The sequence below is a fragment of the Tamandua tetradactyla genome, chromosome 18 (assembly GCF_023851605.1).
Source record: "Tamandua tetradactyla isolate mTamTet1 chromosome 18, mTamTet1.pri, whole genome shotgun sequence".
Classification (NCBI taxonomy): domain Eukaryota; kingdom Metazoa; phylum Chordata; class Mammalia; order Pilosa; family Myrmecophagidae; genus Tamandua; species Tamandua tetradactyla.
The window spans coordinates 62280148-62293755 of record NC_135344.1 but is presented as its reverse complement, the minus strand read 5'-3'; the positions used below and the strand labels follow the sequence as shown (position 1 = coordinate 62293755).

Sequence of the window (13608 nt, the reverse complement as noted above, 5' to 3'; positions counted from 1 at the left end):
TTTTATTAACTTTAATTTTCCAAATCATCAATATTTCACTTTTAATTCTAATCCTTGAAATCACTTACTTGGCATTATTCATTAACTCGTACACCTTCTATTCCTTCAATCAAATGATTGTTAATACTGGAGAGTAATCAATTCATCTAGAATTCAATTTATTCATGGCAGACTCAAACTACAAAGTTTAGCATAATTTTTCAGTTGGTGGTATTCTTTAAATGCTTATTTCTTATTTTCAGAATTGGTGTTTAAACATGCTATGCTGTCAAACATGAGGAGGAAGGACACAGACCCTTTATTTGCACTAAAATACCACCTAGTTATTTGTAACACTGTAGCATAAGCAACTGAGGTTAGCATACATTATCATGTTTAAATTAGCTGCAAAAAATGATATCATCGAATCTACATGATATGTCACTGGAAATTTACCTTTTTCAGGGCATACTTTGGGTCTTCAGGAAGAACCATTATTATCCTCCCATCAGGGTACTCAGCCAGAATTCTTTCTTTTTTCCAGCCCTAGATGCAAAAAAGAATGAACTTTTATATACCATATTTTATTCACTAAATCCATGTAAAAAAGGAAAAGCACATCAATTTGTCTAAAAATTGCAAACATGAAAAATATATGCACCTTAAACTAACAAGGCATGGTAAATCAGCTGTATATAATAATGCAAGTTCATTTTCTCTTTTCTATTCATTCAGATATATCTAATACCTCAAGAATATTTATCATTTATCATTTAACATTTTTAATTAATTCTGACAAATCACACACCAAAAGCAAGCCCCTTAAAATCAACGATTCCCAGAACCTAAAGGATAACTCCCAGACACTTGATAAAATAATTAAATTGTTAAATTTCTTTGGAACATGGTTACCTCCGCAAATAAACACTCATAGCTTTATGTATGGCATGCCAAAGACCTCCAGGAGGTTTTAAATGAACTGATTTGCATGCAGTAGCCCAGAATGTAAGGAATAGTTTTTATTCTTATTGATCACAACTATGAAAGTCACAAGAAGGAGACTATAAAAAATATAACTACCTTCTAAGAATCTAATAGGGAAGGAGAAGCTACGTTGTGTGTATCTGAAGTTAAACATACTCAAAAAAAGAGAGGTAATAAACTCTTCTTCAGATCCACACTCGTGGTGATTAATGAGCAGAACCTGCATGAAAACAAAACAAAACAAAGCCACTTAAATCTAGTAAGATGGGACTGAACCAGAGGTTAAATCTAGGAGCTTTGAAGTTCAAAATAAGTACAGAAGGAATGAGCTTAACTGGTTGTTCCATTCGTCTTACCCAAGCAATTTTACATAAAAATGCCTTTCAAGAAGCAATATGTACTTCTATTAGAGAAAACCATCATCATCTTTCTGAGATCTGTTTCTTCTAAGAATATAAAAGTTCAGTGAAACCAAGAAAAAGGCAGCTAGATTGTTTTTCATACTTGGCAGGTCTGGAAAAAGTGGCCTTTTAAAAACAATCCAGAATGTTGTATGGTGTTTTGTGTGTGTGTGTGTGTGTTTTAGTGGGAGGTAGATCTTAGCTAGGAGCAAAAATTCTAGCAACAAGCTTGATACATCTAATAATTTGGATTAAAATATTAAAAATTCAGAGTTTATTTTAAAAAATAAAACACCCAAAAGGTAAAGGAAAATTCAGGAGCTACAATTAGTTATGATTAAACTGTTCTTAAGATTTGAAAAGATGTTAATAGGGTTATGAGAGATTATATTTAAGATGACTCCTCAGTAACTCTTAGTAAATTCCATTCTCCCTTCCTACTGACATCACACTAATCAATGCACTAGTCTAAAACCCCCTAAGCATATCAATAAAAAAATCACAGAAGTTAAATAAATACAATAATAAATTTGCATTAGGGAAAAAGCAAAGATGAAAGAAACAAGTTGGCTAATATCTGTCAGATAACATAATAAAGATGTTTATATGCTTTAACTTCAGTTAGCTCATTTCAGGTCTCAACCACATAACCCTCCTGACTCTAAAAGAGATGAAGTCTGATGCTTGAAAACGAGTCAGAGGCAAAAGGTGTGAGAGAAGGGTGTATACAATAACCAAACAGCCATAGGTTTTGCAAAGAGAGAAGTTCCAGTGCAAATGCAGTTACACTTCTTACTTTTAGCTCTAACAGGTTACACAAATCTCTCAGTTGTTAGCATTTTCCAAAGCCCAAATTTTCTTAATTCACCCATCTGGTTGATGAAAAACAGAAAGCTGTGTATACCTATAGTAACTAATAACTATTTCTTGCCCCTTGCTGTTGTAGTTGCCCTGAACTTTATAGTCTAAAGGAACAGAAGGAATTTCTCCCTTTTCTTCTATTAAAAAAAAATTACAATTGAAAACAAATACACTGGGTGGTGGATACGCTAATATATACAACTGTCATAATTTATCAAGTGAATACTTAAGATCTTTGTATTTAGCTGTAAATTCTAACTCAATTTTATAAATTCATGCTAATCACTTTCATAAAAGGCTGAATAAGAATGTCCACTGGAAAGAACATTCTGAGAAATATAAAACCAGAAAAAGCAGCTTAAAAAAAAATCATCAGGATTTCTAATTGTTTTGTTAATTCTTTTTTTAATTAATAAAAAAAAAAAAAAAAATCATCAGTGTAGAGGACCAGCCTTTCCAGAACATTAACTAGTTTCATACCCCTATCCCGTATTATCAACAGCCCCTTCCAACATGAAAAAGTTAGAACGGCCACTGCACAAATATCCCTAAAGAGTGAGAAAAAGATCAAAGGTGATGGTGGAGGTATACAGAGAAGATTGGGTATGACTATGAGCGCTGAATCAGTACACTGATATTTCTTTCAGTCGCCAGTACCTTAGAGCACTAGAAATAAAAAACCTAAAATTACGGAATTGTAACCCATACCAAACTCTGAAATCTGTTCCACAACTAATTGTTGTAATACATTTTGAAAATTATTGCTTTTTTGTATATAGGTTATTTTTCACAAAAAAAGAAAAGGAAGAGTATAACAGAGATGACAGGATTTAACAAATGAATATACTGATATTTCTTTTGGTCTCCAGTGTCTTGGAGCAGCTAGAAGAAATAACAAAAAACTGTGGAACTGTAACTCATACAAACTTTCAAATCTGTTCTATCATTATTTGTTAAAATGTATTTGGAAATTTATTGCTTTTTTGTATATATGTTATTTTTCACAATAAAAAAAGTTTTAAAAAAATCATCAATACTGCAAGGAAAAAAGAGAGAAAACCTTTAAGAGACTTGAGCGCTATAGCAACCAATACAATATATAGACCTTAATCTCAACAAATAAACAGTATTTAAAAAACATGAGATATTTCAGCTCTGGCCAAATATGTGATATTAAGGAATTATGTTGATTTTAAAAACAAGTAGTTTTGTTTTTTGAAGAGTTTTTATGTTTTTTTAAAAAGTTACCTTTTAATATTTCAGAAATATACACTGAAATATTTGCTAAAATGATAATATGATGCCTGGATTTACTTCGAAATAATTGGAGATGGAGGATGGATGAAAGAATTGTCCATGATTTGATCACTGTGAATGGGTGATGGAAGAGGAGGTTTATTATACTGTTCTCTCTCCATGTGCTTTTTACTTATTTTGAAAAATTCAAATACACATTAAATCAAAACTGTACGAATGGCTAAGGCTTGCTCAAATATCTTATTCACAAGTAAAAAATAAATGTAAAACTAATCAAGTCAGCAGAACAGTTAAAGCCGGGATGGGGAAAAGCAGTGGTTATAAGAGAGCACCTTCTGAGGTGCTAGTAATGTTCTTGTGCTCACTTTGTGAAAATTCACCATCAAGTTGTACACTCATTATTTGTGTACTTTGTAGATTTCATTTGAAATTTTACTTAAAAATATTTACCAAAGGAATTTGAAAAGTAGACATTTTAGTTCAATAGCAATTTTAAGTTAAATGTTGAAATAGCTATATTTTAAATACCACCTCTTTTTAAAATCCTAAGGCTTTAGAAATGAAAGTAAATTAAAATTAGTTTATTCAGGGGGAAAATTCAACTTCTCCAAGTGAAGAATTCTTGATATTCTCACAAGCAGTGGGGATAACCAAAGCAATAGGCTGAACCCCCAATCCTGGGGTTTGTTCATATGACACTTAACCCCGCAAAGGATAAGCAAAGCCTACTTAAAATTAGGCCGAAGTGTTACCCCAAAGAGAACCTCTTTTGTTACTCAGATGCAGCCTCTCTCTCTCAGCCAACTAGGCAAGCGAACTCACTGCCCTCCCCCCTCTTCATGTGGGACATGACTCTCAGGGGTGTGGACCTCCCTGGCAACGGGGGATGGAAATCCTAGAATGAGCTGGGACTCAGCATCAAGGGACTGAGAAAACCTTCTTGACCAAAAGGGGGAAGAGCAAAATGAGACAAAATAAAGTGTCAATGGCTGCGAGATTTCAAATAGAGTCGAGAGGTTATCCTGCAGGTTATTCTTACGCATTAAATAGATATCACCTTTTTAGTTAAGATGTAATGGAGAGGCTGGAGGGAACTGCCTGAAAATGTACAGCTGTGTTCCAGTAGCCATGTTTCCTGAAGATGATTGTTTAACGATATAGCTTTCACAATGTGACTGTGAGATGATGAAAACCTTGTGTTTGATGCTTCTTTTATCTACATATTGACAGACGAGTAAACGTGGATTAAAAATAAATAAATAATAGGGTTAACAAATGCTAAAATAAATTTAGTAGACTGAAATTTCAGTGATTAGTGAAAGAGGGGTAAGGGGTATGGTATGCATGAATTTTTTTCTGTTTTCTTTTTATTTCTTTTTCTGAATTGATTCAAATGTTCTAAGAAATGATCATGATGATGATGAATACACAACTATGTGATGATATTGTGGGTTATTGATTATATATCAAGAATGGAATGATCATATGGTAAGAATGTTTGTTTGAATGTTGTTATATTTAATAAAAAGAAAACAAAAAAAAGTTAGCTTATTCAAAAATCAATCAGTACCCAGTGACAAGAAGAATTAAAAACTACTGAAAAACTGCACAAAAAAGAATAAGTTACAGATTCTTGAAATATATGAAGAAACTCTGTTGAAATGGATTTTAAATGCAAATATATATCTAGGTATTTTTTAAAAGTCAGCAAGAATATAAACCAAAATAAACAGAAGTTATCTGACTGATTGTGGTTGTTTTCCTTTTAGTTTATCTGTAGTTCCTATGTTTTCTACTTTAATAGAATGGCATAACAGAAGCATTAATATACTTAACTATTTTAATTGCATGTTGTGGATATCGTTTAGCAAAAATAATCCTGTATTAACAAAGTCATTTTTCTAGTCAAGCGTTATCTTACTGAACTTTCAGAAATTCAACATGAATTTTTAGAAATTCGTATGTACAAATCACTGATCTAGATAGTATACAGCATAATGTAAAAGATTTTAAAAATTAGAGGGACTAAAATCTAGTCTTTGCTTTCTAGCTGTGTTGCCTTGAGCCAATTATTTAACCTTTCTAAACCTTGTATCCTCCCCTATAAATAGATTATATTAAAAAAAAAAAAACACCATTACAAGTGGATACTTAATTTGTGCAGAATTTTTAACGAGGTTGAATTTAAATGTTTGGAAATGAATAGAGATGACGGCTGCACATTATGGTGAGTGTAACTAACAGCACTGAATTGTGTGATTCTGGTTGAAAGTTTAGAGCCATGTATGTCACTAGAAGGGAAGCTAGAGGTTAAAACATGGGACTGCAGAACACAGTAAACCTTGTGTTGGACAATGACTGTAATTAACAGTACAAATATTAAAAAGTTCTTTCATAAACTAGAATAAACATAAGTCACTATTACAAGGGGTTAATAATAGGGTGATATATGGGAAAAAATGCACCTATTGCAAACTATGGACTACAGTTAACCATATTTAAATTCTTCCATCATCAGTAACAAATTTACCACACCAATGCTAGGGATGAAAAATAAGTGGGGATAAGGGGTATGGGATGTTTTGTTATGTTTTGGTTTTTTCGGAGTAATGAACATGTTCTGAAATTGATTATGGTGATAAATACACAACCATGTGATGATACTGTTAGTCACTGATAGTATATTTGGGATGGAGTGTATGGTATGTGAATATATTTCAATAAAATTGCATTAAAAACACTACAGCACAAAATTGAGAGGCTAAATAAGAAAACATAGCAAAATGCTGAGCAGATTGCCAAGCACAATAATAAGCATTCAATAAATGATAGCATGTATCATTATTAATTATTAAGTTTTTGTAGGTTTTTGATCTTTAATACTTTCACATCTTGCACAGTCATTCATGACCTGACCTCATCTCTTCTAGCCTCTTTCCTGCAGTTTTTCTAACATATCACACACACCGTCGCAAACCATAAAGAAATCTGCCCAACCTTTGCACATATTGTTCCCTTGGTTTGGCCTGATATGCCTTTGCTCTAGATTCTCCTGGGCTCAAGGGATCCTTACTTCTTTTCTGACTCTATTCAGGCATTGACTACACTTTTACAATCTTTGTCAGAAATCCTTATTCTATGTAAACATGGTATCACACATATGTTACTTCTAACATTTTCCATTAAATAGGGACATATTTCTATTTAAATACGTTTACCTATCTGTCTTTCTAAGAACTTACATGAAGGGAAGAATTACACCTTTTTAATGTTAATAATTTTTTCAGTCCCTACAGTTCTGGAATATAGTAAATGAATCTAAAAAAGGTTATCCAATGAAATGTATATTATTTTCATTTTTACAGATTTAAAAAAACTGAAATGAAAAAAAGATTGGATAACTTGCTATGGCTATACCACCAGTAAAGTGGCTTACTAGAAAATCATGTCATCTAGTTTAAACTCACATCCTTCCCTATTACGCAACAATGACTTCAAAGACCTTAAATGCAAAAGGAAAAATAAATAGCACACAAACTGTGGTACCTTGATTTATATAACTCAGAATAAACATTTTCTTAGTCTCATCCCTGTGGATGTGGACCCATTATAAAGAGGACGTTTGAAGACAACCTATTTACTGGAGGAATTATGAAGAGAAAGCCACTTGGAGGAGAAACAGCTGGGCAACAATGGAACCCGGAAAAGAAAGGAGAGGAAAAAACTAAGGAATCCAAGTTTTGGTGGCCAGCCAAAACACTACTTACTCCTCGAAGAAGCAAGCCTTCTAGCCTCTGAAACCATGAACTAATAAATTCCTGTTGTTTAAGTCAAGCTATTCTGTGGTATTTGTCACAGTGGCCAGGAAAGTAAGACACAAACTAAATGTCTATGATAATACAAGATGCAATAAGGTATATGCCTTAAAGGAAGTTTCTCTTGATTGAAACTAAGCTTTATTCAAAATGAAGCAGGAGCCTACAAGAGAAGGCAAAATAACTAAGTGTTACAATGGTTTTAACAAGACAGAAAATCTTATTGGGATTAGAGAGAAATAAAGAGGTCCATACTCTGTACTTTCTGCATGATTTTTCTGTAAATCTGCAACTGCTTTATTAAAATATACACTTTTTTTAAAAAAAGGTTCATGGAAGAGATAGTATCTTACCTGATTTAAAAGTATACATGAGAACGGGAAGGCATTCCTGGAGGTGAAAATGTTATGAACTAAAAAACTGAGGCAGGAAACTATGAGCCATGGCCAAGAAAAATGAACTGTTTTGGCTTAAAGAGAAGAGAATTTATAAGGAAAGTATGAGAATTACAGTGAGAAATGTATACAGGAACCATTAGGCAAAGGGGACATGAATGTCTGGGTGAAACAGGGAAAAATCAAAGATATTTTTGAGGTAATACGGTGATTTCACACCTGCTAGGCCAGATGTACACTGGGGGGAAAATGATGTTATAGCATGATTTTTTGTTTGTTTCCCCCACCCCACCCCTCATGGTCTGGTTTTAATATCCAATTATTAATGTAATAGTCTAAAAGGTGTAAAGTGTCGCTCAAAACCTTTACATTATTAAAAATTCAAAGAACACTAAGAAGAGTATCCTAGGGAACTTTAGTTTATAAGTGACTATGGACAATTTCTTTCTATGAGCTAAACTGTGTTATGTACACAATATATTTTTCTTAAATTCAAATAAAATAGCAAAACTTAGACTATCACTCAAGGATTCTACAGTCAAGTTCATTACATACTAGCAATATGCCTTAATGACAAAATATAAATCCTGCATATTTCCTCAATTATAAATCAATTGTACGCCCCCCACTATTTACTGAAAGGAATAATGGAATTTAATGTGAATAAAATGTTTAAATGAGCCCCTGGTACACAGGAAGAACTCAATCAATGTCAGCTACATTATTATGATGATGACTATGATGTCCCCTAGATGCAAAATAAATGAAGTAATTTATATCAATTTATTTACCATTTGCATTTACAAAAAAATTTCCTCTGGAGTTAAAAAAATACGAGAGGGCCACGGTGGCTCAGCAGGCAAGAATGCTCGCCTGCCATGCCAGAGGACCCGGGTTCGATTCCCGGTGCCTGCCCACGTAAAAAATATATATATATGAGAAAATCTTATGTTAATTTATGTTCAGCCAATGAGGCAATGATATAAGCAGTCAACCTATTTAAACATAAGTAATCACAATGGTATCTAAAATTAAGCTTCAAATCTGTTATATATCTATTATTACTGAATATTTTGAATAAAATTGTGAATGACTTTTGAAATAACCACTAAAAATAAACAATTTCTCTTTTCATAGTTTGAAAGAAACTATTCAGAAAAAAACAAGTCTCATGGCATAGTATTTTTTGTTTTTTTTCTTTTTATTAAGTGAATTATAAATCAAATAACAGGATTGTAACTGTTATTTTAGGAAAATCTGAGTTGATTCTAAAGATATTTTATGGGCTTTTCATTTTTCAGGTATACTATAATAATAGAATCTCCAGTAATATTCTTTTGGTTCTCTATAATATTGAAATTAATGAACAGAAGCTTGAAACCTCCCAAAATTTCTATTTCTCCAATAAAACTGTCTGTTTTAGTAAACCTGCATCCACAGTCATTTCTCTTTGATCAAGAACGATAAAGCTATAGGAATCTACAGCTTTAGGATGACTGGGCATCAAGGTCTAAAATGAGACAAATTAGACCACAGCTACAAAAGACTTAGTTTGACACACTATATATCCCAACCACATAGTACATTGTCTGGCACAAATTTAGCCTCCAATAAATATTTATTTTTGAAAGGCTAGAACATGCCTGAGGAATCAAAGCCTCTGTTTATGAAACCAAGAACTTAACCTCTCTGTGCCTTACTTTGCCAATCCTTAAAAGAGGAATGAAAACTATATCACTGGGTTACAGTGAATTAAATAAGTTAATAAATACAGAACACATGTAACACTTAATTATAGCTGATAGAAACTGGAAAGCTAGGAGGGAAGAGAAAAGTTTTTCTCAAGTTTTTTGAGAAAAGTGCCTTTACATAATAGGAAGTCAAGTGTCACTGAAATTTTATGAATCAATAAATTAAGGTTTAAAAATATGATTTAAAATGCAAAGCAAACAACAGAACAAAGTAATTATATATAGCTTGATTTTAAATATATATACATACATGCATGCTGTACATAGCTAGAGAGCAACAAGAGAGAAAGCCATGAGATTCTGAGAGAGCAGAAAATGCTGGAGAACTACAAAGCAGAGTTCACCAGCCAGCGACTTTTGGAGATGATGAAGGAAAATGTCTTCCAGGGAGCTGGAGAGGAAGCTAGCAGATAACGCCATGTTCATCATGTGCCTTTCCAGATGAGAGAGAAACCCCAACCATGTTCGCCGTGTGCCTTTCAACTTGAGAGAGAAACTCTGAACTTCAATGGTCTTCTTGAATCAAGGTACCTTTCTCTGGATGCCTTAGATTTGACATTTCTATAGACTTGCTTTAATTGAGACATTTTCACAGCCTAAAAACTGCTAACTTGCAACTTATTAAATTCCCCTTTTTAAAATCAAATATGATTTAAACTGACAAAATGGGAGTGCAAAGAGAGTGGTTCAACTAGACTGAACACATTGGAAAAATAAAAATAGGCCAAATCTCTTTAATAAATGTCAGAAATATAAAAAAACTGATTACATACCCAGATTCTAAGATTGCTTTGCAATGTCTAAGTTCTTGATCTACTTAAAAACAACAAAACTAGATAGAAGATGTTTATGAGTGTGATTTATAAGAGGAAAACACAGCTATATTCTAATTAGGAGATCCATATTCAAAGAAATAGCTTTTCTACATAATTAAATTACATGTACACTTAAATGCTTTAAGTTATAATAAAATTTTTAAACTGTAAACTGATCATATAAACCACATAGTGAACACTGTTCTTTGCCTTTCCCACAGCCAAGCTTACATTTTTTCCTTTCTGTCCCATTTTGTTTGGGTGGTAATGTGTGCGTTCCCACCATTGAATTATGATTGGTCTAAATCAGTGTTTCCTAATAGGGCTGCTTCTGACATTTTCGGCTGGACATTCTATCTTCTTTGGAACTGTAACATATAATTCAAAAAAGTTTAGGATCCCTAGCCCCTGTCCACTAAATGTCAACAATATTTTTCACATTTCCAGATGGCATCCTTAAGTAAGTTATGTAGCATCCCATTTCTCTACCCTGAGAACTAATGTAATAAACTAATCATTGTTACCCTATTACTAATTTTGGCAGTTTCTTGCTTTCCCAGCTTCCACTTGCAGATAACAGCACCTATCTGGTCCAGTTCCAGTAAATGAGATGAAAGGAATTTTGCAAAGGGGGCTTCTGGAAAACTTGATTGTTTCACTGATAAAAGGAAAAAGCCACTTGAAAAGACCTTTGTTTTGAGAGAGTATCCACCCAACCAACATTCCTGCTTTGAATTTGAACAAGATATCTGGACTATAGCTGTGTGATCTGACCAGCCCTTTCTGCTTCTACCCACAAAATGCATCCCTAGGATTTTTATTAAGTCTTGGCATTCTCTCCCACGAGACACCTCTGAGCTGGTCTGGAAATCAGAAAGATAATGTATCTTACATATTATTGTGCCTAACTATAAGTATTATTAAACATTATCATGGACTAACTATAATATAAAAACTCAGTGAACTGAAGTCAAGAACATGGGTTATCAGGTTGGGACCTATTGTAAAGGGTCCTAGATTATAAACTGTTAAAGCAGTCACATATATTCAGGAGGTATAACTGTCATTTCTAAATTCTGAGATACCAAACTGATTGTACATAACTTGGTCATTTACAGAAACTTCGGGTATTTATATGACACCTGAGACTCAGAGTTAGAGCTCTGAACCTATGAAAGTCAGCAGTACCTCATACAGGAACTATTTAAAAAGCTAAAAAAGTGATCAGACTTTGAGTAGAGATATGAATGAAGCTGATATGGACAGGACTAATGTAAATCAGAATACAGGGTAAAGGATGATACTGTCCATATTTAAAATTTCCAACTTCTGTGTTAGACTAAAGGGAGAGATGTTTATTGGCTGCAAAACTTATATTCTGGATAGTGCATTTCCTAATTTAACTTGTATGGTCAGTTTAACTGAACACCAATAAGTACATGGAATCTTGAACAGGACGTGAGATTTTGTTGCTTTGTCCAGGTTAGTGTGATGCCCTGACATATCCCAGAGTAATTTGGGCAGTGAATAAAGAAGTATTTGCAAGGTCCCCTTGGGGAACTGGGGAGAACAGAGGAAATATTCAACTTTCCCATTTGGAGAATTTCTGTTATTCTTGCAAGTAGTGGGGACAACCAAATCTATAGGCCAAGCCCTCAATCTTGGGTTCACCCTATGAAATTTATTCCTGAAAAGGATAGGCTAAGCTTACTTATGCCTAAGAGTCACCCCAGAGAACTTCTTTCGTTGCTCAGATGTGGAGTCTTTAAGTCAACTTTGCAGGTGAATTCACTGGCCTCCTCCCTACAAGGGACATGACTCCCAAGGGGTGTAAATCTCCCTGGCAACATGGAAGCGAACTCCTGGGATGAGCCAGGACTCGGCATCATGGAACTGAGAAAGTGTTCTTGACCAAAAGAGGGAAAAGAGAAATGAGACAAAGCAAAATTTCAGTGGCTGAGAGATCTGAAACAGAACTGAGAGGTTATTCTTACTTATTATATAGATATTCCTTTTAGTTTACGGTGTATTGGAGTGGCTAGAGGGAAGTACCTAAAACTGCTGAGCTGTGTTCCAGTAGCCTTGATTCTTGACGACCAGTGTATATGTGACTGTGAAAACCTTGGGTCTGATGCTCCATTTATCCTGGGTATGGACAGATGAAAAAAAAGGTATGGATAAAAAATAAATAAATAATATGGGGTAGAAGGTGGGCGGGCCGCGGTGGCTCAGCGGGCAAAGTGCTTGCCTGCTATGCCGGAGGACCTCGGTTCGATTCCCGGCCCCAGCCCATGTAACAAAAACAGAGGAACAAAAATACAATAAAACAAGAAAATGTTTAAAGATGTTTCCCTTTCTTCCTTCCTTCCTTCCTTCTATCCTTCCTTCCTTCTCTCTGTCTTTCCTTTAAAAAAAAAAAAAAAAAAAAAAAAAAAAAAAATATGGGGTAGAAGGGATAAAATATATTGAGTAAATAGAAATAGTAGTGGTCAATGAGAGGAAGGGGTATGGCGTGTATAAGTTTTTTCTTTTTATTTCTTTCTCTGGAATGTTGCAAATGTTCTAAAAATGATCACAGAGATGATACTGAGAGCCACTGATTGTATACCATGTATGGAATCTATGGGTATGAAAATTTGCCAATAAAAATATTTTTTAAAAGATATATACAATATAATAAAACATATATATATTTTGAAAAAGAAAAAAAAAGATACCGTGTCTTTTGGCACTTAGAACCCTAAAGTACCACATAAAGAAGTAACTAAAGCTTCAACCTAACTCTGATCTAGCTCAATTTCTAATGAGATCTAAGAAATCAATCCATCAATATTGTTGTCTGCCTCTTGTGGGGGGTGGGGAAGGGGGATTTTTATCTACTTTGATCTCTATTGTTCTTTTATATTCAATGGCCAATGTCCATTAAAAACTTACAAAGACCATACAAAGAAATAAGAAATTATGACCCGAGATCAAGAGTAAAAAAAGTCAACAGAAACAGACTCAGGGATTATCCAGATGTTTGAATTAGCAGAAAACTTTAAAATTGCTATTATAAATACGGTAACTGATTTTAAAAGAGATGAACAAACTGAAAAGAATTTCAGCAGAGAAACTGAAACTCAAAAAAACATACATTCTGTACAATTAGAACTATCAGAGAAGTATTATCAACATATATAAAGAAAAAATACATCTTTAATGCCATAGTAAGTAGCTTGGATTTTATTCTGTGTGTGATGAGAATTCACCAGCAATAGAGGAATGACATAATTGATTTAACTTCTGAAAAGATCACTGGTGACTTATGGTAAACAGACTGTAGGAAAGCAAATAGAAGCAGGGAGACC

The 13608-nt window shown here is 33.7% G+C and overlaps 1 protein-coding gene across 9 annotated transcripts in view; it reads right to left on the bottom strand.

Moving 5' to 3' along the window:
- The window catches only part of ESCO1 (establishment of sister chromatid cohesion N-acetyltransferase 1), an 84513-nt gene that overhangs the window by 16191 nt on the left and 54714 nt on the right, over positions 1–13608 (bottom strand). For 5 of the 9 annotated variants that reach the window (XR_013165240.1, XM_077135836.1, XM_077135835.1 and 2 more), the window contains one exon: positions 436–525. Coding sequence is in view for 5 of the 9 variants with exons in the window: in XM_077135836.1 (XP_076991951.1) it covers positions 436–525 (90 nt within the window). In the remaining 4 variants the exon portion in view is untranslated. Of the gene's footprint in view, positions 1–435; positions 526–1059; positions 1184–10489; positions 10627–13608 lie in introns of those variants that run through there. The other 4 variants (XR_013165239.1, XR_013165237.1, XR_013165238.1 and 1 more) reach the window with 4 other exon arrangements.